Genomic DNA, 26,374 nt, shown 5'->3' on the forward strand with positions numbered 1-26,374 from the left:
TGTATTTAGCTGCAATCTGCTCGTGTGGCTCTTACTTCAGAAACATACAATAATGATGCTAGATGCTAATATATTGATTTTTGTTAAATACTCGGTGAGGAACGACGAAATGCAATTGCTACTTTCAGTATTGTAGCCGCCAGAGGACAGCAAACACGAAAGGCTGCAACCTTACGTCACAGGGAATTTCCCGTAAGGAAGTCCTATGATCGTCATCTTAGCTGTAGCGACAGGCAAGTCGGCCCCTAGCTAACAAACACAGAAAGTTTGTGGGGGTTGCTTTAGAACAACACATGGTACGATAATTTCCAGGTCTCTCTCTCTCCGTTCGGTATCGAGGCATTCCTATGAACGCAAACCTGGACGCTGTCAGATTCGGAAAACGTAAGCTTTTACTCTGTCAATCTGTTTTTGAACAAATGGGTAAAGATTTATTTTACGCTTTTCTCGTCTGATCACCGGTGTTATTATCCCCAACCCAAGTCCTGTTTTGTCAGATGAGTTTGCACGGCTGCATTAGCGCAATGTTGTGGTAATTATTTTATCATATGCACTCTGTGTTTGTATTGTTTTTTCAAATTGTTATCGATATTGTACATGATACTAGATTTCCCGCGGAAATTGTTAATGAATCGCTATAGCAAGTTAATAAATATGTTAGCGTTCAGTGAACAGGGTTCATTCCATTACCTCGTGGAGACGTAGGCTACTGTTTATAATAAATCACGGACACCAGCTCGGCTTATTAATATACATGTGCTAATGTCTTGTACTCAGTTGCTGATGACGGGACGTGTAAGTGACTGGGAAAGCGCCTATTGCCTTCGAATATGAAACTGACTTCTGTTTAACATCTTGACGTTCAGAATTGGGTCGCGTTGGTGTGATACAGTACATTGTGTGCCAGTTACTTTGAGCTTTGAAATTACACTTCTTAAATTGTAGAACGTGCGATGACAATAACCAGCGCCTCCTGCAATTTCCAACAAGTGATGTGCGAATTGTCAAGCCAAGTGCTAGAGCAGGTATCCTCATAAACTATTAGACACTACGGAAGCGTTCAATGATTTAAATCTAATAACCTGATTTAAATCTTCCAGACGACTGTTTGTTGTAGCTATAAATGTATTCCTTGACTAAAGTACATGTAGTAGTAACAGACTATAACTTTGTACAGAGTGGACAGCACAATTGCACGAACATGCTGTTTTATTGAACTTTGAAATTAAATTACAGTAAGCTACTTTGCGATAAATATTAGCTTACCTAGTAGCCTGTTCTATTTGTGCGTTTTCAGCTCCCACATCAGTTCCCAAACTTTTTCAAATTAAGGCCCCCTGAAATCATTGCCGCTGGTTATGTCATGCTCATACCACCACATGCTCACCTTAATAATATGTGTAATCTTCAATACATTTGTCCGTTACTAAACACAGGCTGCAGTGCAATAATTGTTTAACACACTAGTGCATACAAGCTCGTCCAAAATGAGATGTTTTTGTTAGTGTATTACAGTATCTAGTCTATATCAAACATACTTAAATAATAGACACAATAATAAATAAAATTAAATGGAATTACAGTTGTATGTTTATGAACATGTAATTAATGAAATATGCAAATATAAACAAAATATTTTTTAAAGGGGAACATATTTTTTATATACATGTATTTCTATATAATATACATTTCTTTAAAGGGGAGCTATTTTGCTTAGGACCACCTGAAGCATTTTTGTGGCCCCATGGCATTTGGGAACCCCTGCATTAGAGAACTGGGCTTTTATTACCAGGACATTACAGGTTTGAAGCCCACTTAGAAAGATGGTGGTTGGATCCTTAAAGTTCTTAGCCTGGCTTGCTTCAGCAGGTATTTGGTTTTTTATGCACAAACCTGAGCATTTCCAACAGATATGTGCTATGTCAAAGAAATGGACATTTATTTGACTGGTTTTCACCTTTTGATGCAGACGCTATGAATGAGCAGGATCCCTACCTTCCTGCCCAAGGATCAGTAAGTATTAATGCTGTCTCTACAAAGTTCTGTAAAATGTACTGTTCACGACATATGCATTTTGGGAAAATAGTGCAAGTTGGTTGGGCTGTTACTTTAACCATTGTCAATGTAGGGACAGTATCGGTGCGGACCAACAGCTTAAAGTTCTGCAAACTTGTTGCAATGGAGACAAGGTAATAGATATTTCAGCAGTTTTGAGGGAGCATTGTGTTCAGGGGAGTACCTAGTTATAAATTATGGACAAACACCAACGTTGCTGCTAATATTAACAATAAAAGAAAATATATTCAACTTTATAACTGTACTGCTCGTGAGAGTTGTGATGTAATGCACATGAAGCACTTACATGCACATAACACAGGTGAATTTGGGAACAGGGTTGTGCTGCATAGTCTTGAGGAAATAGTTGGGAATTACTGTGTATGAAATAGTTAAATCAATCATAATAATAAAAAATAATGATGATAATAATAATAATAATAATAACACTGTACTTGTGGAACTCTGGCATTACATGTCTTTACTTCAGTCATTGGCAATGATTTGGGGCATCAGAATGTAGGCTGTTCAGGTGAAAACCTAATTCCAGTATTTCGGAATTAGTGGGAAGTTGGAACAGGAATTCCTTTAATGGGAGCTCTACTCAGACCCTCGTTTCCGCACATTTAGAGCACCTCTAAACTGTGTTTGTTTAACATCTTATGTGCTCTTTTCCCCCTCCTCTAATAAAGCTCTTCTTCTGTGGTACTCTGTCATGATTCACAGATGAGGGTTAAAGGTGCTCAGTACCCCAGTGTCTCAGAGTTTCAGCCAAAGTCTTACCCTGTAGTCATAGTCACCCGTGTTCATCATCGTGCATTGTTTGCGAACCAAGCGTTTTTTATTTTAATAAGAAAACAGCCAACTGCCATCCATTGTTTGCTCAAGACTGGGTTATGCAACACTCACAGAAAGTAGAGCTTTGCTCCAGGAAGAAGGACTTGGCTGAACACCTCAGGTAGAATGTAATTAGAGATATGGTGCCAAAACTGTAAACCAAGGTAGACTGGCCACATTGTGCTTGACCTTAAATGAAGCATTGTTACTCCTCTGTCCACCACTCATGCAGTTCTTAGACATGGACGCTCTTCACTGGATGGGAATGGACAATCTGAATTTCTCACCTGTGTCTCATCCAAATGGTTCACTGAAGATTGGTAAGTACCTCTTGCAGTCTTTGAACTTCAGAGAGGAGCTCCTGTAAAGAAGTCCTGTCATATTTCTGTAAATACATGAATCAGGACCAAGCCTGTGTAATCAGTACATCACAATTGGTACTGTACCTCTCAGCCTGTTGCTTCAAACTTTATGTACTGCAGATATACAGCAAATGAAAGCATGCTTTCTGTGTTTGTGCGACATATGGTGAACTGCTTTACAACTGATAACTAAGAAATATGAAAAAAGTATCTTTTTGCGTCATTGTAGAGTATAGCAATCTGTTATGCAGTGATAGTTGTCTTTTCTAGCATGAAATTCTGTACATTTTCAAATATGTTTGTATTAAGCAGAAAAAATTGCCTTTTTTTGAGTTTTTCCAAGATAATTACAGTGCATTTTTGTTCAGTTAATTTTAAGATATTAATAATCAATTATCATTTTATTGAACAGCCCAAGTGTTATTTAAAAATTAGTTTGAAATAAACATGGTAAGATTTATTATCTGTCCAATGGATATATTCTTAGTCATCTATATAAGCCCTTTAACTGGCAGCTGAAACAAGTAACTATGCTTATTTTTGTATCCAATTGAGTATTTTTTATTCATTCATCTGTTCTCATATTGTTCTTTCTAGTTGCACAAATCAATAAATAAACTACGTTTGATGTGGAAAAAGGTGACCTGCCAGTTACATTATATTTTATTTGGCAGATGCTTTTATCAAAAGTCTTTATCCTAAAGAAACTTAAGAACCCTGTGTAAGTTAAAAGGATATATTTATATATTAAGGTATTAAAATATTTTGGTATTAAAAGTCTTTGAAACATGCTTTATCTGACAGGTTCTCTGTTATTAAAATATGATTCTGCTTTTACTTCCTCACAGATTATTTAATTAATTGAGTATGGTTTGTTGAAGATGTATATGGAGCAACATAGTGATTGATTTAGAAATATACAGTGTCTTAAATTGAGCCCTAGCTTGTTTAATTTTGAAAATAATTTTTTCAACCTTTTAGTTGAGGACCTTATATGGCTTGACCAAACTTGTCAGGTTACTTGCCCTTCAAAAGCAGAAGCCCTAGAAAAACTAGTTCGATTCATGATCTGGGGTACCTTCTATACAATCGATAATATGAGTCAATTGTCTTCTGATCTTATTGGTCATCGCCAATTAGTTAGATATATGAAAGCAAGTGGCTACAACTTTTGGAATGCACCCCCCCCCCCATTTGGCATGACAATCATTTATCAAAGTGCAAACCAAACATTTGGTTTCCCTACCCGTCGTGTAGAAATGTTGAGACCTTGATGATTTATTTCATGATGCACCAAGATTTAAGGACTCTGTCCTTGTTTGCCTTAATTGCTGCATCTTAAACTGTGCTCCGCCCTTCCGTCTCTGGAGTTCTCAGCTAAAGTAATAAGACTAATTTAAACGTTGAGCTGTTCTGGGAATGTCTTTTTGTAAGTGTGTTACAGAAGTACTTTCCCATATTGTGTGTATACGCCAGTGTACCCAGGTCCTTTTTGGGGATGTCCCCCAACTCCAATTTGACTTAACAAAGAGAGTCATGTCTTATTGGCAAGATTGACTTCTACATACCAGAAGGGTTGGAGAGAGTGCGCTTTTCAATAAAAATGGTGGGTCTTATGTCCGCAATAAGGGTTACGCTTGGACATCGCCACTTCTACCATATGAAACAATTTGTCAGGTACTGTGTACCTTGTCCTGTTCTTTTTGTTCAGGGAATCCCACCTCATAACCTTTACCCTTTGGCTGTTTCACATGGCTTAAAAATGAATAAAAAGTTGTTCAAAAAAAGCAAAATGCCACAGGACCCAGACAGACTTCCCCCTTCTTCAGCAACAAAACAAAGAAAACTTTGTACCTAAGGGCAGCAGACATTGGCAAGGTCATGTGTATTGAATGAAGTTTACACTTTTTTCCAGCCATTAAATAATGAGGGAAGTTATTACTAACTGTAATGATTCACATCTATGGGCCCGTAGCGTATTTGACATGATATCCTTTTTTTCAGTCCTACGTTTAAAACTTGTCTCATTACGTATGCATTTTAAAAAGACGTGATCAGAGTTATATAACATTTTCAGATGGGTTTTGGATCATTGTGTTGGTAAAATACCCAATCTCTTTTCACCTTCAATTCATTCATTGACTGGGATATTAGCACTTAAGATTTGTTGATATTTAGTTGAAATCATTCATCCTTCCACCTGTACAACAATCCCTGCGACACTGGCTGCCACACAACCCCAGAGCGTAGTAGATCCACCCCATGCTTAACAGTAGGCAAGGTGTTCTTTTCTTCAAAGGCTTAACCGTTTTTTCTCCAAATTTATCTTTGGTGGTTGTGGCTAAAGAGTTCAATATGTTTTAAATCAAGACACAGCTTATCTGAGTGTTGTGTTGAATGCTGCAGATGTTGACTTTTGTGATGAGTAAGGGACAACCGAACTTGGAATAAGTCTTTTACTTGCTAAAATACAGTACACACGGCTGTGAAAGTATTTGCCCCTTCGTAGTTTCCTCTATTATTGCACATTTATCACACTGAATAGTTTCATCTTTGGTCCAAAGTCCTGACTGAACCCAATAAAGTTACAGTTATTGCAGCTTAAGGTGGTGCAACCAGTTAGTTTAAGGGGGCAATTACTTTTTCACATGGGTGATACGGGTGTTTGATAACTGTTTTCATTGAAATAGTAATAGTAATTTTAAAAATGTGTTTTGTGTTTACTCAGGTTCCCTATGTCTAATATTACATTTTGTCTAAAGCTGCGAACCCATTCAGTGTGACTGATGTGCAATAACAGAGGCAATCAGGAAGGGCGCAAATACTTTTTCACAGTACTGTATACATTCAGAATAGAGACACTGCAAAGCACAAATACATTTTGTGCACAGTACAAAATTGTTTATATTAAGTTGTGTTTCAGGAACTTCCACATGACCTAAGCTTTGTCGTTGAAGGCTACAGGCTGTAGGAAGTTCCATTGTTGTCAGACAGGGAATTTCTCTCTGAAATCCAGTTCTCTGCAAACCAAGCAATGCTGAACGTGCAAAGCACAGCGACAAATGTGCTAGTAGCTCCCTCAAATGTTTTATATAATGCATTTATGATGGTGATTAGTAATTGTGGTCCTGTAAAGCTCATCTTAAGCTGATCTTACCCTGACATGGGTAGATTCTTGAAAAAGATGTCTTTAATGTCCAACACACTTTTTGTGCTACTGCTTTTGTGTTGCTTTCAACACATTTTGTGCCAAAGTTACTACTTTTGTGTTACAAATATGCAATTTATGTGTTACAGAGGTAGACCTTTTAACACAGACTGTGTTGAAAGTAACACAAAATGTGTGGTCCTTCTGTAGAGATAGAAATGTGTTAAAATAACACGTTATGAGTTTTGAAAGTGTAGAATGCCTTAAACTACCCAGAGTTCCTCTGTTTACCACTGCAGCAGTTCTTCTAGTTGTCCTTAGTATCGAACACGCATCCGATTAAAGTAAGCTCTTGTGTACTGTGTGGCCTGAAGTGTTGAATAGTCACTGGCTTGCATGTGAGCGTGTTGGAATGCATTTGTTTCATCTGCGGAGGAAGATTGGAAATAATGAGTTTGATGTACCCATTGAAAAATGATGTTTATTATAAGATGGTACTTTTGTGGTTGACTATTTTGTAAACTAATTCATTGTTTATTTCTCAATTACAGCTGATGGGCCTTACCTCGAAATAACAGAGCAGCCCAAACAGGTACCTGTTCTCTATTATGCTCATGTTGTCATGCATAAACTATCACTGTGCCCTATTTCTGTGCAGCTGTGCTCCACACCACTGACTTCTCACTGATTGGCTTTAGCCATCTGCCCAGAAACACTGTGCACTCCTATGTGTTTGCATTACTTGCGGTTGTTTTTGTTTGCCAAATAAACTGAACGGTGATGTAATAACGTTCGATAATCGAGAATGGGGTTTCTTCCAGAGGGGGTTCCGGTTTCGCTATGGCTGCGAGGGCCCATCCCATGGTGGGCTCCCAGGGGCATACAGCAAGAAGAACAGGAAATCCTACCCGCAAGTGAAGGTGGGTCGACCAGCTGGGGTGCAGACAAGGGGGATGGTACTATCAACCACAGTCACAGCACTCGTATGCTGAAAGCAAACCAAAACTGCCAGCAGCCTAAGAAGTATGCTTCTGCTATAACATGAAACCAAAACTGCAGAGTCTCTGTTAAGGCAACGTGAATGTTTTTTTAATACTTGACATTTTTGGATATTTTTATTCTTTCATGATTGCATTCCATTTAATATTATATCCAAATAATATTATGGGACAACAAACAGGTCTGGCTTTTTATGAATATGGCGTTAATATGAATTTATAGAGTATTTATAGAGCATTTACACTTACACAGGAACAGAAGAATCCTTTTGCTCTGACACATCTTGTACCTACGGAAGAGGATTAGGGTCACATGTGAAAAATATTTTTTGAGTTCTGACTTTAAAGTCAGAATTCTGAGAATAAAGTCAGAATTCTGAGAATAAGTCAGAATTCTGACTTCAATCTCAGAATTCTGACTTTAAAGTCAGAACTCAGAATTCTGACTTTAAAGTCAGAACTCAGAATTCTGACTTTATTCTCAGAATTCTGACTTTAAAGTCAGAACTCAAAAAAAAATTGCAAATTGCGTGGCCCTAATCCTCTTCCGTATGTACCCAGGCCTACATTTTGATACTTTGAATTATAATCCTTGACCAAAAAATAAAAAGGAAATGTACAGCCTGGTGTATGTGCGGTTGTAGGAAAAAGAAATGCTCCATGGGAGATTGAGTCCTCATATCTGGAGTCAGCTTTGAAAGGCTATTAAAGGTGCTGGTTTCCTTGAACCCTTCACTAAAGCAACCGCCATTTCCCAATGCTGTGCCACCGACTCAGCAAACAGGAAGTGGCAAAGGCCCTCCCTCTCACATGCAGACCTGTGGAAGACAGTATTCAGGTTTGCCGCAGGGCGTCGACCCTCGTCTGTAACTGAGTTGGTCCTTTTTTCTTCTTAAGTGACACGTTAAAAACAGGTCAAATGGAAACGGTGCGTTCTAATTGGTTTAGCATCTTTTTGCTATAATATTCAAAGGATTGCAGTGAAATGTTCTGTTGGTAATGGTGTTTGCTTTTGATGAGAACCTAAACAAACCTAAGGTTTTTTGAATCTCCATTGTCTGCCTGTCGAATTGGTAAGCTTGGAAATTTTAAAGAACATTTTGAAATTGTTTCCTGAACATTGTCTTTAAAAGCCATCGTGTCTCAAGCCAATTATAGTTCACCGCAGGCTGAGCACATTAAAATACAGTAGACCTATTCACATAATACAGCACTAGTTTTGTGATCAGGCCAGGCTAACCTTCTGTATAACGTTGTCACAGTGGCTTGAGGTTTTATTGATGTGAAAGCACAGCCAAAACATTTCGGGTGCCAATCAGAATGTTGCTCATCAACTGGAGACGTAGAGGCTGTCGATTGCAAGCCAACAGACCACAGTGACAAGCAGGTGACTCACGCTCACTCGAATTCGCACTACAAGAAATTAACCAGCTTTTTGTAAAAGCACAGTGACTTTGGTAAATCGGGGGATTTCCATTTATTCCACTCTGTAGATTGTAGCTGTTTTCTTATTCTGTATCTCCCAAACCTAATAAACATTGTTGACCTTATAGGCATACAGTCTTAGTCACAGTTTCTGCGAATCTTATATGTGCTTTCCAGTAAGTCCTCTTTAGGGGACCAGAGACTCCTTGGGCATCCACTCAGAGATGCCACAGCCCTTTCAATAGAGTGGCATACACATATGCACATTACACACCCAAACGCGCACACAAATGTTGAAACATGAAGAAAAAACACATTAATTACATTGATTATGTGTGCATGTAATACAGTACATTCAGTAGTTGACAAAATGTGTAAAATGAGACACACGAAAGCCGTATCCATTGCATATAATTAATTAATTTCAGTATGGTACAGTGTGGCAGTGGTCCCGGTTGTTTCTTAATTGAGCTTTTGAGGCAGTTGTCTTTTTTTCAAATGAACAATGAGCATAGGAGAGTTTGCATTTGCTGCACTTAAAGTTTATTTTTTCCTCAACTGAAATGTCTTTCTCAACTAAACATCGGACAATCGATTTATAATTTCCGTTACTTGTATTTAGTTAGTGGAAAAAAAAATCTCCCGCATACTTTGATATTACATGAGTACAATAACTGGGGTTTTTTCTCTCTTTTTTTTTGGTGCCGATGCATACAATGATTCATTTAGTCCAAGTGAAAGTATCCTTTTAAACCATGTGAGAATAACTACAAAAGCAAAAAATCATGTAGGCCTACTTCACTGCTACAGGAATGAATCACCGTAGTTATGATTCCAGTTTTTGGTGCAGTATCACTGTCAAACAGTTATGAAGATGGAAAGCCTTAGAATAACCAGAAAATGTGAAGAAAAAAAAAACATTTTTGGGTGTCTTTACAATCAGCAGGCATTTTGACAAAGGCATACGTAGCAACCCGTGATAAATGAAGCAAAAGGATGCATTTTGATGCGATTCCAGTTTCATTTTCGGTCATTAAATTTCACTTGCAGCAGTGATGTTGTGAAAACAAAGTCTGAGATTTCTGTGCTCTGCCACAATTCGCTTTATTTCTGTTGTTTGGGTTGTTAGTAAGCTGCGATTGCAAACAAATTGGAGAGTGTATCATGTTCACGTAAGAATTTCCCTCACTTGAGTGTTGTTTCTCCTGAATTTCTCCTCAATGTGAAACTGAACTGAAACCAGAAACCACCAGACCCAACTGAAACCTACGTGCAGATATGGTCAACGAGAAAATGGTGGCTCAGATTTACCAAATATTACAACATCTACACAGGCATTGCATTCTAAATTGGTAAACATGTTGAGGGATGCCTAATGTGGTGCTCTCAATCTACCTTTTGCCTGTTTGTTTATTTTTTTATAAGGATCCCCATTTGCTGATGCAATAACAATCAGCTAGTCTTCCTGGGGTCTGTGTGTTCTTTGTTAAGTACTTTTTTTAAATCTCAATTTAAGCAATATTCCTTCCCATAACAAATTCTAAATTGAATGAATGAGCACACATACATGCAGAGCCAGTGATGTGATTGGTCACCTAGAGCTGCCTGATCAGTTTAGCCAAACAATGGAAATCGGTGTAGAGCAGAATCAAATACCAGAGTGTATTGAACTGGAGGTTACACAAACTGTAAAACTGTTAAACTGCTTGCAGATAAATGACCATGAAGAGATTTGAACTGCAGTTCACCCATTGGCCCTGCTTTGCAAGTTCATGTTGGCGAAATCTCGTAATATCAGGGAAACAAAGCTGATACATCTGTATTGATTGGCCATGTAGGGGGAAAAGTGTGTCTTGAAAAGCACTTTGATTTCTGTGTGATTATAAGCATATTGGCAGCTGGAAAGACTTTTTACCTTTTTTGATGGCTTAAATGTCAGCTGCTGTTGGCTGTAACTGCACATATTGTCTACATCAACCTTGGATGCACTGGCTACATATGAGGGCAACAGCTGTTCATAGCATAAACAGCATGGCAGTCTCCAGGGGCATCTAGCATCAGTCACATAATGCTTCACTTCATTTATTTATTTAAAGGGTTTAACAATATTGAAGCCAGTTGGTCAAGGAAGGTTCTAGCAGAATACAAGGTTTACTTTCTGAAAGACTTTTACATCTCGGAAATGAAATGAGAGCAAATTATCCAAATACATTATTTTGAGATTTTATTTTGCCTCCTCAAAAAGTAACAGGGAAGCTCACTGCTGTATTCTTATTGTTACCAATATGCAGATCGTTGGCATAGTGAAGTGTATTTGAGTGATGTAATGAGCTAAGAGTGATGTAATGCCAGGAGAATGCTTTAACAGCATGCCTACCCTGTGCCAGGTGTGTAACTACCAGGGTCCGGCACGCATAGTGGTACAGCTGGTCACCTCCACAAAGGACGTCCACCTCCACGCCCACAGCCTTGTGGGTAAGCAGTGTGAGAAAGGCGTCTGCATCATCGACCTCCAGGCCAAAGATGCCAGCATCAGGTGATCACCTCGCAAGCGTGCTGGATCGGGGGGTGGGCCAGATTCATGTAGTTTCAGTGTCATACACAATCATACACATTTATTTTTGGTTCAAAACTGCTCGACTGACTGCTGCTGTGTTAAAACACTCCAGTTTCCCAAATTTGGGAATCCTCCACGTAACAAGGAAGAACGTGAGCAAGACTCTGGAGGAGCGAATGATCGAGGCCTTTCGCATGGGCTACAACCACGGCTTGTCCATCCACCCCGAAATCGACATGCTGCAAGGAGAGGCTCGCCTACCGAGAGAAATCACAGGTGTGGAAGCGCGCTTGCATGTCTGCGTGTGTGTATGCATTTGCCTGTAAACATAAGTGTAAATGAGTGTAGTCTTACGCATTCATAATTCTAACTTGTGCGTGTTGCTTCACAGACCACCAGAGGGATTTGATTGCCAATGCAGCTCTGACCCACTCTAAGGCGATGGATCTCAGTGTGGTTCACCTCATGTTCACGGCCTTCCTGCCCGACAGTGATGGGGCCTTCACCCGACGGCTGGATCCCATCATCTCTGACCCCATCTACGACAGCAGTGAGCATGGAACGCGCCTACATTTTAAACCCGTATCTAAACCCCAAATCTACCCCCCAAAATGCATAGCCTCAAATTTACAGCTGATCCATGACAGCACTTTATGCTGTTCTGAATCTACACCCTCAATTCTACACCTCACCTGTGACTACGGTGGATCTGTGTGCTATATATCCACCCTAAACCTATACCCCACATGCCACAGCAAAAGAGAGATTTGCCCTGATCCGTGCAAATCTCAAATCTGTATCCCTCAAATCTACACCCTAATGAAGGCAGCAAGCAGTGTTGGCACCCCCAAATATTTTATATCAGTGGGCATCTGAGATCTCCTAAATAATCCACAGAAAGCAGTAATAGGTCCTTACTGTCTCCTGCAGTTCACTTCTGGCCCATCTTTTTCTCAATTTAAAAAAAAATTAGAATTGGGTTAAACGCAACATGAAGTAGATGAAAGAGGCCAGTGAACCTCACTGTCATGATACTAGTTATCTGTGCCGTGCTGAAGCTGTAATTATTGAAAACAATACAGCTGGTGGCTGGCTGTGCGTAAAAGGCAGGAAAGCAAACATTGCGTAGGTTCCTGTCCGCGGTTTCACTTCCCTGACTCGACTCAGAGAAACGCCTCCGTGTGTAATTTCCTCACCCCTGAAGTCCCACACAACAGTGAAACTGGGCTATTTTGCCCTAACACCAACCCCTTCCCCCACACCCGACGGCACATCTTGTTCGCGGTTACATCACTTTAAATTATCTAACCTTTCATCCATTTAGTGCACACTCTTATCCAGAGTGGCTTATGAAGGGGACACAAGTGCTTTCGCCTGATTTATATGACCAATAGTGCCTGACTAACAACACACTCATTCCAGCGAATATGTACATCAACACTAATGTGCTAGTGCAAATAAGCTGTGGTAACCATGAACCAAAATAAAAGATTCTGAATATGTACAGACTTCAATATCGCCCAAGTGGACCATCCCACTGAATTGATATTAAGTAGTTACTGGTATATCAAGATACTTCTGCCACTGGTTTGCTAACCAGCATTACATTACAGGCATTTAGCAGACGCTCTTATCCAGAGCGACTTACAAAACATTTACATAGCATTTTTTATATTGTATCCATTTATACAGCTGGATATATACTGAAGCAATGCAGGTTCAGTACCTTGCTACAACGGCAAGGGCCTATCCAGGAATTGAACTTATGACCTTTCGGTCACAAGCCCAGTTCCTTACCCACTGTGCTACACTGCCGCCCCGTAAGCATTAATGTGAGTGATTAATAGATGTGCTTTGAACACTATGGGAAATGAATGCTTCTCCTGCCCCTTTATTCTCTCTTCTTTTCTGCTACAGAGGCCCCCAACGCCTCCAACCTGAAGATCGTGAGGATGGACCGGACTGCAGGATGCGTCACGGGGGGTGAGGAGGTCTACCTCCTCTGTGACAAGGTCCAGAAAGGTAGGAGAAATAAGGATGCCGACTGTCCTGCCTTCCCAAGAGCTTCATCCATGCTGCTCATTAGAAATGTAGTCCAAGCACTCTGATTGGTTGCAGTGGGTCGGTGACTGTTCGGTTGACTGCAAAGTGTGGCAGTTCAGTTGTCTGACTGGGTTGTTGTCTGGCCGGCCAGGTGGTAACCTGCGGTGATGGCCTGAAGCAACCATAGAAGCGCTGCTATTGAAATACCGGTGTTAGATCAAGGATTGAGGCTGCTGGGAGAAGCCACTGTGGTCCTCCTACTTCGTGAGCAATGATCGAGAGCATTGTTTGCTTGTCAAGAATAAGGAAGAAGTCGGTAGTCACTCTAAGAAAAGATGGCAAGAGCCTGCCAAAAAAAATGTGAGCCAGCATCTCTTGGTGTGAAGTCAACCAATATTGCAGGGAAACGTTGTTCTCATTACACACAAATATGCTAAAACACATGCATGCTAACAGAGACACACAGAAACAGACACAAACGCGCGCACACACACACACATAAACACACCTATGTGCACAAATATCTGTCTGAGGGCAATAGTTGTGTACTCCTTGAGTGCTTGGACTAGCGACAGAGTGACGTGTACTCATAGTAAGGGAAGTTTTTGCACAGGGGAATTCCCCTACAGTACCACGAACCTGAAAGGTTGAAAGGTGCTTGGTCTGGCTAAATAGCTAACTTGCTGTCAAATCATATGTTGACAAGATAGAGAGTCTGCTCTTATTTATGTTTAATGTGATCTTTAAAATACAATCATCTTCACAAATCATAACACGCAGCAAATATTGTGTTAAAAAATATGATTGGAAAATAAAAGAAATAATGAAATGACTACACTGGCTTGCTAAGTAACGAGATAGTAAGGAAGTGCTAGACAAAGAAGGGGGAGTTAGGCTTAGATGTACAGAGCCAAATAAACATATTGTGGCAAGAATGTTCCCAGCGAGAAATTGTAACGAAGCTTAACATTTCCTGGTGCAGTGTTCAGTACACACTCAGAAGAGTGCAGTTGATGGGCAGTAATGTAAACCTAAAGTTTTTTTTTTTTTTTTTAAACCACACATGGCCTAATACTTTTGACCTGTTCTGTGTGTGTGTGTGTGTATATATATATATATATATATATATATATATATATATACACTCCTGGGCAAATAAAATGGGCCAAGCCCAAAACGACAAAATATTAAGCTTTTAATGATCTTAACAACAAATTGGTCAGAAAATTAGCAAGAATTAAACAAATGCACTCATATGACCTCCTGTGCCACCATTTGCTTGTTTACTTTTGCTGCAGTGAACTGTTTGGGGAAAAGCTATAAATAGGGAACTTCACTGATACAGTAGACAAATTAACATAATGTCAAATATAAGAGTCATATTTTGTATTTGGTTGCATATCATTTGCATTCCATGACTTCCTGATGTCTGTGACTTATCAACATCATCAGAGTCTGGATATCTTATTTTCAGGTTGTCCTACAAGCGATACAAAAACTCCTTGCATTTGAATGGATCTCTATGGGAATTGGGGGGTGGGACTAGATACTACAAGCATTGTTTCTCCTGATGAGTTTTCCTGTTGAACTCAATGTAAAAAATATTCAGGAGAAACAATGCCTGTAGTATCTACTGCATATCTGGCAGCAGCCCGGTGGTTTGAGGCTCATTTGATACCTTGGACCCTTGATGACTTAAAGCCATTTAGCCAACAAAGGTTTCCCTTGGGTGTTTTGTTTATTTTTTAGAAGATAGTCACAACATCCAATGACCTGCTCAGCACCACTGGTGGCCATGCTTTTTCAAATTAAAACCGCTCTTGAAAACTGAAAGAAACTGTAGCCATGAATTGAGCAGGAAGACCTTTTTAGACTGTTAGTTGAAATGGATGTTCAGTTAGCGCATCAATAGTCCACATTCAATTAGATGAGTTGAGTGCTCATGAAGGTTGTCCCCTTTGGTGTCGTTTCTTCATCCCCAATAGACGACATTCAGGTGCGTTTCTACAAAGAAGATGAGTCCGGGCGGACGTGGGAGGCATTTGGTGACTTCTCGCCAACAGATGTCCACCGGCAGGTCAGCGACATTTGTACAGTGTAACATTGCAGCAACATTATTTTGCCATTACAGTGCAAAGTGCTAATGAGAGTGTCCATCCATCACAAACTATTTCATTCTTGCAAGAGATATGACCAAAAGTACCTGGGCACTCCTTGGTCTGGGGCTGTTTTTTAAGGTTTTGAAAAAGCCCCTTAGTTCCAGTGAAGGCAAGTCTTTATGCTACAGCATACAGCATACAATCACATTCTAGACAATCCTGTGCTTCCCCAACAGTTTGGGGAATGCCCTTTCCTGTTTCAGCATGCTCCCAGGCACACAGTGAGGTCCATATAGAAATAGTTTTTATCAAGAACAGTAAGGAAGAACTTCACTGGCTTGCACAGAGCCCTGACCTCAAATCCATCAAACACCTTTGGGATCAATTGGAAAGCCAACTGCGAGCCAGGCCTAATCGCCCCATCAGTGCCCGACCTCACTAATGCTCTTCTGGTTGAATAGAAGGAAATCCCTGCAGCAATGCTTCAACATCTAGTATAAAGCCTACGCAGAAGTGTGGAGGTTGTTACATCAGCAAAGGGGAGACCAACTATATTACATCCATGTTAATGCCCATAATTTTGGATGAGGTGTTGGCTGTCAGGTGTCCACATACATTTGGCCATGGTAGAATATATCATTAGAGTCAAAATGCCGTTGTATGAATGGAATGGGGAAGTTTGTTTCAAGAAAATGTGTTCGTAATGTACAAGCATTCTTATTCGCACAACAGGCTGAAGTTCTGGATTGTGGCTATCCTATATTTCTAGTCAGACTTGTTTCTAGTCAGATTTATTCTGGAAATTCTGCCACTTCACACAGGCTGTACAGATTAGACAGTGTGTACATGCTTTGAAACAGCTTGCTGTGCCCCGAAATGATGTTGTCTTTTTGTTCCATGTAGTTTGCCATCGTTTTCAAGACCCCCAAATACCAAGATCTTCAACTTCAGAAGCCCACCTCTGTCTTTGTGCAACTCAAGAGAAAGTCAGACAACGAGACCAGTGAACCAAAACCCTTCACCTACCACCCACAGATTATCGGTAAGCCCCACCCTTGCCCTATCCCACATCCCCTGCCCTAACAATCATCCATGCTTGGCTGCTCTCTGTAATTTCCTCCCTCCACCCTCAATGACCACTAACCCACCCACTTCTGACTGCCCTAGCACCACTGACACTGCTACATGTTCTTCTTCAGACAAAGAGGAGGTACAGAGGAAGAGGCAGAAGACCCTTCCCAACTTTCAGGACTTTGGCCACCCTGGAACAGGAGGGGGCGGGGGCATGTACAGAGGAGGTGGGGCTGGTCCTTCAGCAGAAGGAGGTCCTGGCACTGGAGGAGGTATGCTTGGACTTAATCAGTCCCTAGTGTTATTATCAGTCATCAATCACCAGTGTTACCAGTCAAATTTCTGTAGCCGTATACTGTGCCCATAATTCCATTGATATGAAGGGCACACAATAAGTAAATTGCCCATACTGGCCTGATTGGTAAACATTTAGCTTGTTAAACCAAACATTTTTGTGAATAGTCTCAAATACATTTAAGGGACTAAATATTGGCTTATTATGCAATACCTCTAAAACCATGATGTCTGTCCTTGCAGGTTTGTCCTTCTACCAGAATTTTTCCACCTACAACAGTTATGGAACTGACTATTTTTCCCATGGAACCAATGGGGGTGGGGCTGGAGGTGTCGTTGGCATGATGCATGGTGAGTGAAAGAGCTATCAGTCAAATTACATCACCAGCCCACTAGTCACCACAGAAAGCTGTGTAAAGTAGCAGTTTCCTAGAATAGAATTGTCTTGCATGGTGCAGAGCAAAAGTGGTAGGTTATCAGCCATTTCATTTTTATTCTACACTCTTCACATTAGGAAATGTCTTGGAGCATTTGCATCGAGCAACATACATGTGATTGCGTACAGCAAATTGAATTTAATTGATTTTATTGGGTACAATGTGAATTGCTCTGTATTTGTAACTATTTTCTGTAACACTGGCTGAACTCTGAAAAGCAGAAAAGCAGCTGTATTTAATGTATACAGCCTGTTTTGCTTGGTTTGCCTTTATGACATACAGGGGGAGCTCTTGTAATTCATTTCAGAGCTCTAAATGAAAGGCATCAGGAGGTTGAAGCAAAGTACCAAGTTCAGAATAACTGCATCAGAGTGTATGGCAGTGTAGTATAGTAGGTAAGGAGTTGGTCTTGTGGTCTAAAGGTCATGGGTTTCATTATCAGGTGCACTGCTTTTGTACCCATAACCTGCAATGCTTCAGTATATATCTAGCTGTATAAATGGATACAATGTAAATGCTGTGTAAAACGTTGTGTAAGTCGCTCTGGATAAGAGCGTCTGCTAAATACCTGTAATGTAATGGAATGGAATGCATAAACTGAATGATGTGAACAGGACAAGAAAAAAACAATCTGCAGTCATGCTCTGCAGTCATGTTCCCCTTAGCATGTTGCTATTTCTAGTCAATGTTATTGAACTGATAATCAGGCCCTTGGCAGCTGTGTTTTTCACATTCCAAGACTGGTTGAGCTTCAGTAGTCAAGAAGTGTACACTTTGCATTTGACTTATTTAGCAGGCTCCTGTCCAGGGTAACTTGCCCAGCCTACATTTGTGTAAATGCTATCCATTTACACTTATATTTACTGGAGTTTTACTGAAGCAGTTCAGGTGTCTTACTCAAGGGTACAGTCGCAGTGCTCCACCAGGGAATCAACCCTGTACCCTTGAGGTAGCAAGGCCACTTGTTTCAACAATTTTAGAGCAACGCTGCCATAATGGTGGGATTGTCTGCCAGGATTATTATTATGTACTGTCAGTCACAGCGTAAAGCAAATAATTAAGTATTTTACTTATTTTTTTATCATCTCAAATTGTATCGCGGATTATGGATTAAACGTGTAAATGAAAGCTAACAACTATAAATCATATACAATGGACTCCAATAACAATCGTGTCTCATACATTGTGACAGACTATCACCAGCTGCTCTCAGAAGAATGTAAGAATGTTCTTTTTGTATTTCTGGTGCTTCCTATTTCAACATATATCACAAATGTCTATTGGTGAATGGCTGAGAGGTCTCACTAAGTTGGAAAATGAAAAACTCACTTTTTATGGAAAAATAAATGGTGTACCTATGCCCTTGGTATTCCTGTTTTGAAGAGGCCATAATCAGAAAAATGGCTGGCTGCTCATTCTGATTCCATGTGAATACAATGTATTGTAAGTAAGGTTGAATGTTCCTTGAAGACTCACTGTATATCTTAATGTTGTGTGAATGAGGACTGAAAATAATATAAACCTTCTGGCTGTGGCATTGTACATAGGATGAATGCCTATTCCTGCCTCCCTTTTTGGTAACTGCGGCTAACGTAGTCATATACGGGTTGGCCAATGCGACTGCATCGCAATTTTGATTGTCTCCTCTGGAAGTGTAACAGTTGCAGTTCACTGCTGTTTCAGGTGCTAAGCTAAAAAATCTCTTTCAGAAATATGGGTAAATATACAGTATGTATTGCTTCAGTTGTACCTATATGTAAGCCACTAAGAGGCCGTCAGTTCTTTTGACCAGATAATACACTCCAAAATACATTAGCAGATCATGTACCATGGGTTAGAAAAGCAGTTTTAAAAAATGCTAATTTTGTTTTGGGCAGAATTCCCCTTTTTTACATGACAGATGTCAGAGGTTACATGACAGATTTTTCAAATGAAAGTCCGTTTGAGATGAAAGGCGTCAGCTCTGTCAATGCGATCAACTGCTCCGGTTGGCCAGTTCCTTGAGGGAAAATCCCTACTTGAATGATTAGCCCCCATTGATAAAACGAGTATATGTGACTAATAATGACTCACAATTTAGGTGCAGAAGTATCCGTTTTGTGATCGGTTTCTCCATCTCCCACTTTTCTTGCTCTCTGTCCCTCATCTCTCCCATTCTGTTTATTTGTGTACTGTCTGTCTCTGCCATACTTCCCTCTGGCTCTCTGTTTCTCTCCCTCTGCCCTCCACTACATCTGTCTGGTGCAGCCTCTCAGAGGGACAGCTGTAAGCTTCAGCGTGACAGTGAAGATGAAGGAGTTGTCACGGGGGTCACCCCATTGAACATGGTGAGTACCCCACGACACAGTCACCTTGAAAGTTGTAGTCACTTCTTGCGACCCTGAGTAAAGTTCCAGGCCCATTCACCAGAAACAAGCTTTGAAGAAGCACTCAGTGAACCCCCCCTGTCCCTAATTTGCGTGTTGTGACCTGCTTGTAAATGACCTGAAATGGCTTTGATGTTTAAGTTCAAAACATGTTTCTTTTATTAGCATTTCCTTTCTGACAGAACTTGATGTGCTTTATTGAATTCTGCTGTGTCGGACTACCCAAGCCCTTCTTCCTTCTTATGGCCACAGGAATTTGCAGCTTCATTTTCCATTTGTAAACGAGTATTTTAGTGCTGATTTCTCGGATTTATGATTGATTTTTTCTTTATTCCTCTCACCCTGAGGCTTATGACATTCAGAATGGGAAACAGTGGCTGTGTGATGGCAGCATCGCCACGACGACCCCTCAAGGTAAAGGCATTGCTATACAATGAGCTGTTCTAGCGTACGTCCCAGAGCACTTCATACGAACCTGAAATCAATGGCACTGCATGACTGCTTCCTTTCCCGAAAAGGAAGCCTCCCCCCCCCCCATATTTATTCTGGACATATCTACGTAACAAAACAAGACTGTCAATCAGTGAGCGATTCATCTGGTAGTTGGTTGGCTTGGTTCCAGGTTTACAACTCTTTATATAAGGCTTTTCTGAAACGTCAATGGAGTAGCGGAGTGTAGCACAGTGGGTAAGGAACTGGGCTTGTAACCGAAAGGTCGCAGGTTCGATTCCCGGGTAGGACACTGCCGTTGTACCCTTGAGCAAGGTACTTAACCGAAATTGCTTCAGTATATATCCAGCTGTATAAATGGATACAATGTAAAATGCTATGTAAAAAAAGTTGTGTAAGTCGCTCTGGATAAGAGCGTCTGCTAAATGCCTGTAATGTAATGTAATGAGTAAATGAATGGGAAATTCACTTCCAGTATGTACTCCAAAGGCTACGTTCACTGTGATGATGTCACATCCCAAGTATTTTTGCAGAAACCTGCAGTCCGCAACCAATTTGCATTTAGATGACCCCTAAAGCCCCCATTAGCGGTCCATTGCGGGCCCTTTTGTTTCGGGGCATCCCCTAAAATCCAGAAGAGAGTGACTGAGGCCTGGCTGCGGTCGCATTCGTGGTCCCGGTCGCAGTCGACCTCGGTGGTTTTCATGTCGTTCTGACATGAGACGGCACAAGGGTTTCCCCCGGGATGGGCGTGACTGAATCCAGGCTACGGAGAGGAAACCGACAACGTAGCATTTCCTCAAACGAGAGAACGATGTAATGGTCCGTTCACGAAGGCACTTCCACTTTGAACGCCCTCCAGTCAGCATGACGTTCTCTTTCGTGTTGTGGGTAGCTTGCTGAAAACGTCACTGAAAGGGAGATACCTGAACTTTCTGTTCAGTTCATTGAAAGGGAGATACCTGAACTTTCTGTTCAGTTCAGTTTCTGTTCAGTTCTGTTTTATTCGGTCTCTTCTTCTCCCTGTGTCAAACCAGCGTGGTTTGTTGTTTCATTAAAATATCAATTTACAGTTTTGCTATTCTTTTAAAGCATGTGCAGGCAGTACATCTAATGAATTTCTAATGCAATAGAATTTCCATTAAGTACTCTGATGAAGCCAGTATATTGCCTCTTGTGTATAACTGATTATGATTGCTGTACTTTTTTTTTGCCTTTTGTTTTTATTTTTCCTGTTAAGCCCTTTGAGCTCCAGTCTGTACGAAAGGTGCTATACAAATAGTTATTATTATTATTATTATTATTATTAATAATAATAAAATTCATTTTCTGTTCAGGACATTGAGATCGCATTTATCAAAACCTCGGCTTACCCAGTGTAAGAGTTGAGACAACTTGTCCAATTACCAATTCATTAGTTATTTGAAAGATGCTAATCCTTTAGACACCAGTACAATGCCTGCTTTTAAAATAAATATTCAAAACAAAAATCTTAGGGCAACATTCAAATGGTTTAAAGGGTTTTGAGACAGAACTTCATTCCCCTACTTATTTGTGTGTTACAGTGTTACTTGTCCTTTGCTGTCAGTACACATGGTTTGTGACAATGGGGCAACTTTCTTTGGCTAGACTCCAATAAGAAAGAATACCGTTTTATAATTTTTCACAGGAAGAGTGACCGCAATAATAGTCAGAAATAATAATCTAATTCTCTCTCTCTCTCTCTCTCAGGCCCATCCTTCTTTCAGATGATGACTGTGAAGGACATGATTAAGGTGGAGGGAGACAGCAGGTCTGACAGTCTCAGTGTTTTGGGGGCCCTTTGTGGGCCCCCAGCGCAGGTCCAGGGCCATGAGTGCAGTTCATTGCTACAAGGGGCGGTATAATACCCCTATGTCCCGGGAACGACACATCGAGGGTGCACATCATCTTCCTTTCCATAGACCTTCCCCATACCTGGACCTAGCACCTTTCACAGGAATACATACATTGTATCGTCTTTTCATCTCAATGGCAAAACAACTGGGGTGAGGATCAAACCCAAAAAGAATCCAACTTGGAACACTCTCACCTGAAAGGGCACAAACTTTATCTGTCTATATTGAATCCAGGGAAGATGGCCATTTAGTTTAAGACGCACAGGTACATCCAGCCTGCAATTATGGGAAACAGGAAAACTTCTGAGATTTATTTTAAGAATCTAACTTTTTTTTAAATGCGTTTCAGCGATTTCCTTCTAGAAATGGAGTATATTGTACAAGAATGTCTTAAAAATTGAATTGTGTGTTCGATTCAAGGAAGAGTAAGTCGGTGTGTTTCACGAAGATGGCAGGCGGTGCTCTAAGACGCTCTTGATAGTCTTAGATCAACGTTCTGCTTAAAGCCATCACGAAGATGATGAAGCTCATGGCTGAAGATTTACCCGACTTTTGTGTTTTATAAGCACTGGAAAAATATTTTTTCCAATAGCATGCTTTGCTTTAATTTCCTGTTAGGATTTTGGTTTATTGTACTTATTTTGTCTGTGACATTACATTTTAGAGCTGTATTTGTGAAAATAGTTTTTAAATCTATTGAATAATGTAAGTTATTACAATAACTGTGTTATAGCTGTAAAAGACTTGCATTATCTTGAAGATCGCAGGTCTTAACATTAAATGATTGTCTGCCTACTAAAAAATGTCTGGTGAAACTATTAAAGGGACAGTTCACCCAGAAATTAAATGAAAGTATGTTTCCACTTACCCAGAGAACTATCTATTCATCCGGATATTTTTGTTGAGATTTGAGCTCAATGTGCTGAAAATTTACATTTGGAAAAACTCAACAGCAGTGTTTATTTCCAAATATGATGCCACGGTCACTCACAAACATCCACAGACCTTAATTTGTGCACGGTTTCATGCAGTACTACTTCTTATAAGGAAGTACGCCAACTGTGTCTATCCGAGCAAAGTCTCGTGCAGGCGGACTAGTATGAAACTTGAGTGGTGGTGACATGACGTTGGTGGAATTCTAGTCCACCTGCACAAGACTTCATTAGAAGTAGTAGTTCTCAAAGCTGTGCACAAATTAAGCTCTATAGATCAAACAACTCATAAACATGAGTGAGGTAGCATATCCAAAAATAATGAAAACAAATACAAATTCCTTACTTTTAACTATTTATTATTAGGCACACATTAGATTAACGCTGATGCGTTTTGGCATTACTGCCTTCATCAGAGCATCTAGTAAAGATGAGTACGAGGTCAGTTCATATAACAAAAGGAACAGTAGTGAGCACACTTTTCAACACCTGTTCGTTTTGTTATATAAACTGACCTCATACTCATTTTTACTAGATGCTCTGATGAAGGCAGTAATGCCAAAACGCATCAGCGTTATTCTAATGTGTGTCTAATAATAAATAGTTAAAAGTAAGGAATTTGTATTTGTTTTCACTATTTTTGGATGTGCTACCTCACTCATGTTTATGAGTTGTTTGATCAGTTTATGTATATTTCGGCCCAGCACTCCTCTTCATTTTGCTGGTTGAGGCGCACTTTTTCCTACCTCCAATATAAGCTCTATGGATATTCCGTAACCATAGCGTATTTGGAAATACGTGTTGCAGTCAAGTTTTTCTGAATCTAGCTTTTCAGTGCATTGAGCACCAAAGAAATATGGGTATATAGACGTCCATTGTATCAAGGTGAACTGCATCCAGAAAACTCATTAAATTTCAGTGAAACTATCTGGATGGATAAGTGGAAATACACTTTCATTTTTCGGTCAACTGCCCCTTTAAGTATGTGGTACGTTGACTGTCATTCTCTGCACTGCAAAAATGCACATTGATGCATTAAAAGTAGCCTGTCAAACAGTGCAAATATTGTATACCAAAGACTGACTTGGTCTCAAGTATATCTGTCACTTTTTCTCAAATTCAAAAACATAATGGTGCCTCAAGTTCTGATCTGTTATTTCCTGATCTTATAGCCAGGATAGACATTTTTATGCTAGGATGTAAAGACATTGGAGAGAAAATATAACACCAAATTTACAGTTTATTTCTTTTAGATATATTAAATGGGATCTTTACAAATGTGTTGAGCAGAATATGCTAAACAGCGCACTTTTGTGTATTTTGTTATTTCAGTACATTTGAAATTAAAATTAGTTACGAATGTACAGCAAAGTGCGTTCCTGTCGTCAGTATAAAATCGCTACATCCGCCAGAGGCTCCTGAATGGTGCTTCTGGGTACAGCACTTGCGTGCAGTGTAGTAATGCACGCTACGCGTTGAATGAAAGTCACAACCATGCCAGCACCAGCCAGCAATATTGCCTACAGCATCACTCCAGAAGGGAGGATTTTATTTTGCAAGGTACTCCAGTTCTCATTTCTCAACAGCCTTTTTTTTTCTTTTTTTTTCCGATCTGGCACCAGTGATCTGCCTAAGCCTGTTGCAGCAGATGCTGACGTTTGGATAAGGACATAAGGACAAAAAGCAGTGAGAAAAGCAGTTGTTGTCTGACTTAAGAAATATTGGAGAATCTTAGCCCTCACAGAGGACATTGCAGTGTTGCTGAGACAGGCCTACATGTACAATTCAGCTTTCCCAAAATGTCCCGTATAGGTACGCCATCTAGCTGCCAGCTAGAGGTATTTGGCCAAGTTTACCGTTGCTTTCATTTCAGAAGAAATACAAAAAAAAGGAAATTACCCAGTTTTTTTCACAGAACTGCAACAGGCTGGCACATTCAAGACATTCAACTTTGCTTGTTTTCAGCGAAACTGATTGTGCCTGCTCTGGTAGGCGTTTCCAACATGTGTGCCAGTATCTTTTTTCTCTGTACATATTCAGACAGACTGTTTGTTGAAGAGGTTTGATTTATACTTTTATAATAAAATTGTGGAAATGAATGTCCATAGTTACTGTACTTACACGTTTACGGTTTCTTGTGTTTGAAAATGTTATGGAGTCAATGTTGTATATGTTTTTCAAATACTATGGAGTGTAGCTACAGCAGTAGAGATATTACCTTCAGTAAAGGAGAAAGTGCCCTTGTGGACCACAGGAACCTGCTACAAATCTGCATTTGCAGGGCAGTACATGACAGCGATATTGGGCTCAATAGTGTTTTATTTTGGGATTCTGATGTTTCACAATTTATCAATCGTGTCATGGAGGGGCTCAATTGTTTAAAAAAAAAAAAAAAACAGCTACACAACATAAAACAATTACATTTTTAGGAATGTAACTAACATGGGTGCAGCCAAAAGAAGGTGAAGCAAACTTTACCAAAAAAGCTATTGTCATTAGATATTTCCCAGAGTACCTTGTAATTATTTTAAGGGCTCTTTTAATAGGATCCTGGTCATTCAGGACATGCAGTCATTGCTTGGCAAAGGATAGAAACTCTTTGTGGTCTCAAAGCGGATCTTATTATCCTTTTTCACTGTGGTTCCTTATCAAAGTTTACCACCAATATGTCGGTTATCCTTAGCTGTACACAATAGACATAATTAAGCCCTAGGCAATGAAAATACAGATGACTTCTCAGTCAAAGACAATATTGGCTCAGTAAAGCAAGCACCCTTATTGAGTTTAGGGATCAGTACTTTGTGCAGAAGGACTGGGAGCTGGGGACGGCTCGACTCTGCAGATTCTGGCAGCGCATGACTGTGTGCATTTCCATCAACGTGAATTTACTATAAAAGAAAGCAAAACAGCCTTGTGCACAACAAGCATGCTTCTTCTAATGCGGTGCTGGTTTACAAGATATGAATTCAATAAAAAAGGACTGAAAGAAAAGTACCTTCTAAGACAAAAGTGGGCAATGAGGGCTGTATCTTTCTGGTTTTTATGCCGATCTCTGGCCTTAATTACTTAATTAGCCCTAACATTTACACCATCTGGCATTTTAGCTACATTTATTGCTGCAGCATGAGCTTCATCCCAAAATTGATTGCCATCTTCCCATCGTTAAAATAAATATAAGCTCTTGCAACATTAGTGACATCTGTAGCAATCCCTCAATAAATACAAATAGGTTATTTCACTATGACCAAAGCCCCAGTTAGCCAGCATGCAGCCATTCGACTAATCCCCGGAGAATTGCAATCCCTTGGTACTCTAACCATACTCTTATTTTCTGCATGAATGTTACGCACTGTTCATACTCTCAAAATGGATCCATATAGCAAGGCCTTTCAATCCAAACCACCATTTCACCATTCTGCTTGA

The 26,374-nt window shown here is 40.1% G+C and overlaps 1 protein-coding gene and 1 long non-coding RNA gene across 3 annotated transcripts; one reads left to right on the forward strand and one right to left on the reverse strand.

Moving 5' to 3' along the window:
• The first annotated feature begins 187 nt into the window (after window positions 1-187).
• Window positions 188-25,050, forward strand: LOC135259653 (nuclear factor NF-kappa-B p105 subunit-like). Of its 2 annotated transcripts, none has more exons than XM_064344246.1 (16): window positions 188-384; window positions 1,970-2,013; window positions 3,125-3,212; window positions 6,954-6,994; window positions 7,224-7,322; window positions 11,213-11,361; window positions 11,495-11,658; window positions 11,774-11,932; window positions 13,300-13,404; window positions 15,411-15,502; window positions 16,428-16,566; window positions 16,724-16,867; window positions 17,133-17,240; window positions 19,574-19,653; window positions 20,040-20,106; window positions 21,874-25,050. In XM_064344246.1, exons 1-16 carry the CDS (start codon window positions 348-350, stop codon window positions 22,026-22,028), a joined length of 1,671 nt encoding a protein of 556 aa, XP_064200316.1. In that variant the 5' UTR covers window positions 188-347; the 3' UTR covers window positions 22,029-25,050. The 2 variants fall into 2 exon arrangements, with proteins under 2 accessions (XP_064200316.1, XP_064200315.1); XM_064344245.1 differs by having other exon boundaries at window positions 189-384; window positions 6,948-6,994.
• Window positions 7,605-8,095, reverse strand: LOC135259654 (uncharacterized). The gene is made up of 2 exons (XR_010331348.1): window positions 7,958-8,095; window positions 7,605-7,690 (listed from the first exon to the last, which is right to left on the reverse strand). It is a non-coding gene; the product is annotated as an uncharacterized LOC135259654 (long non-coding RNA).
• Window positions 25,051-26,374: the final 1,324 nt, after the last annotated feature.

Source organism: Anguilla rostrata, chromosome 7, assembly GCF_018555375.3.
Source record: "Anguilla rostrata isolate EN2019 chromosome 7, ASM1855537v3, whole genome shotgun sequence".
In the NCBI taxonomy this organism is placed as follows: domain Eukaryota; kingdom Metazoa; phylum Chordata; class Actinopteri; order Anguilliformes; family Anguillidae; genus Anguilla; species Anguilla rostrata.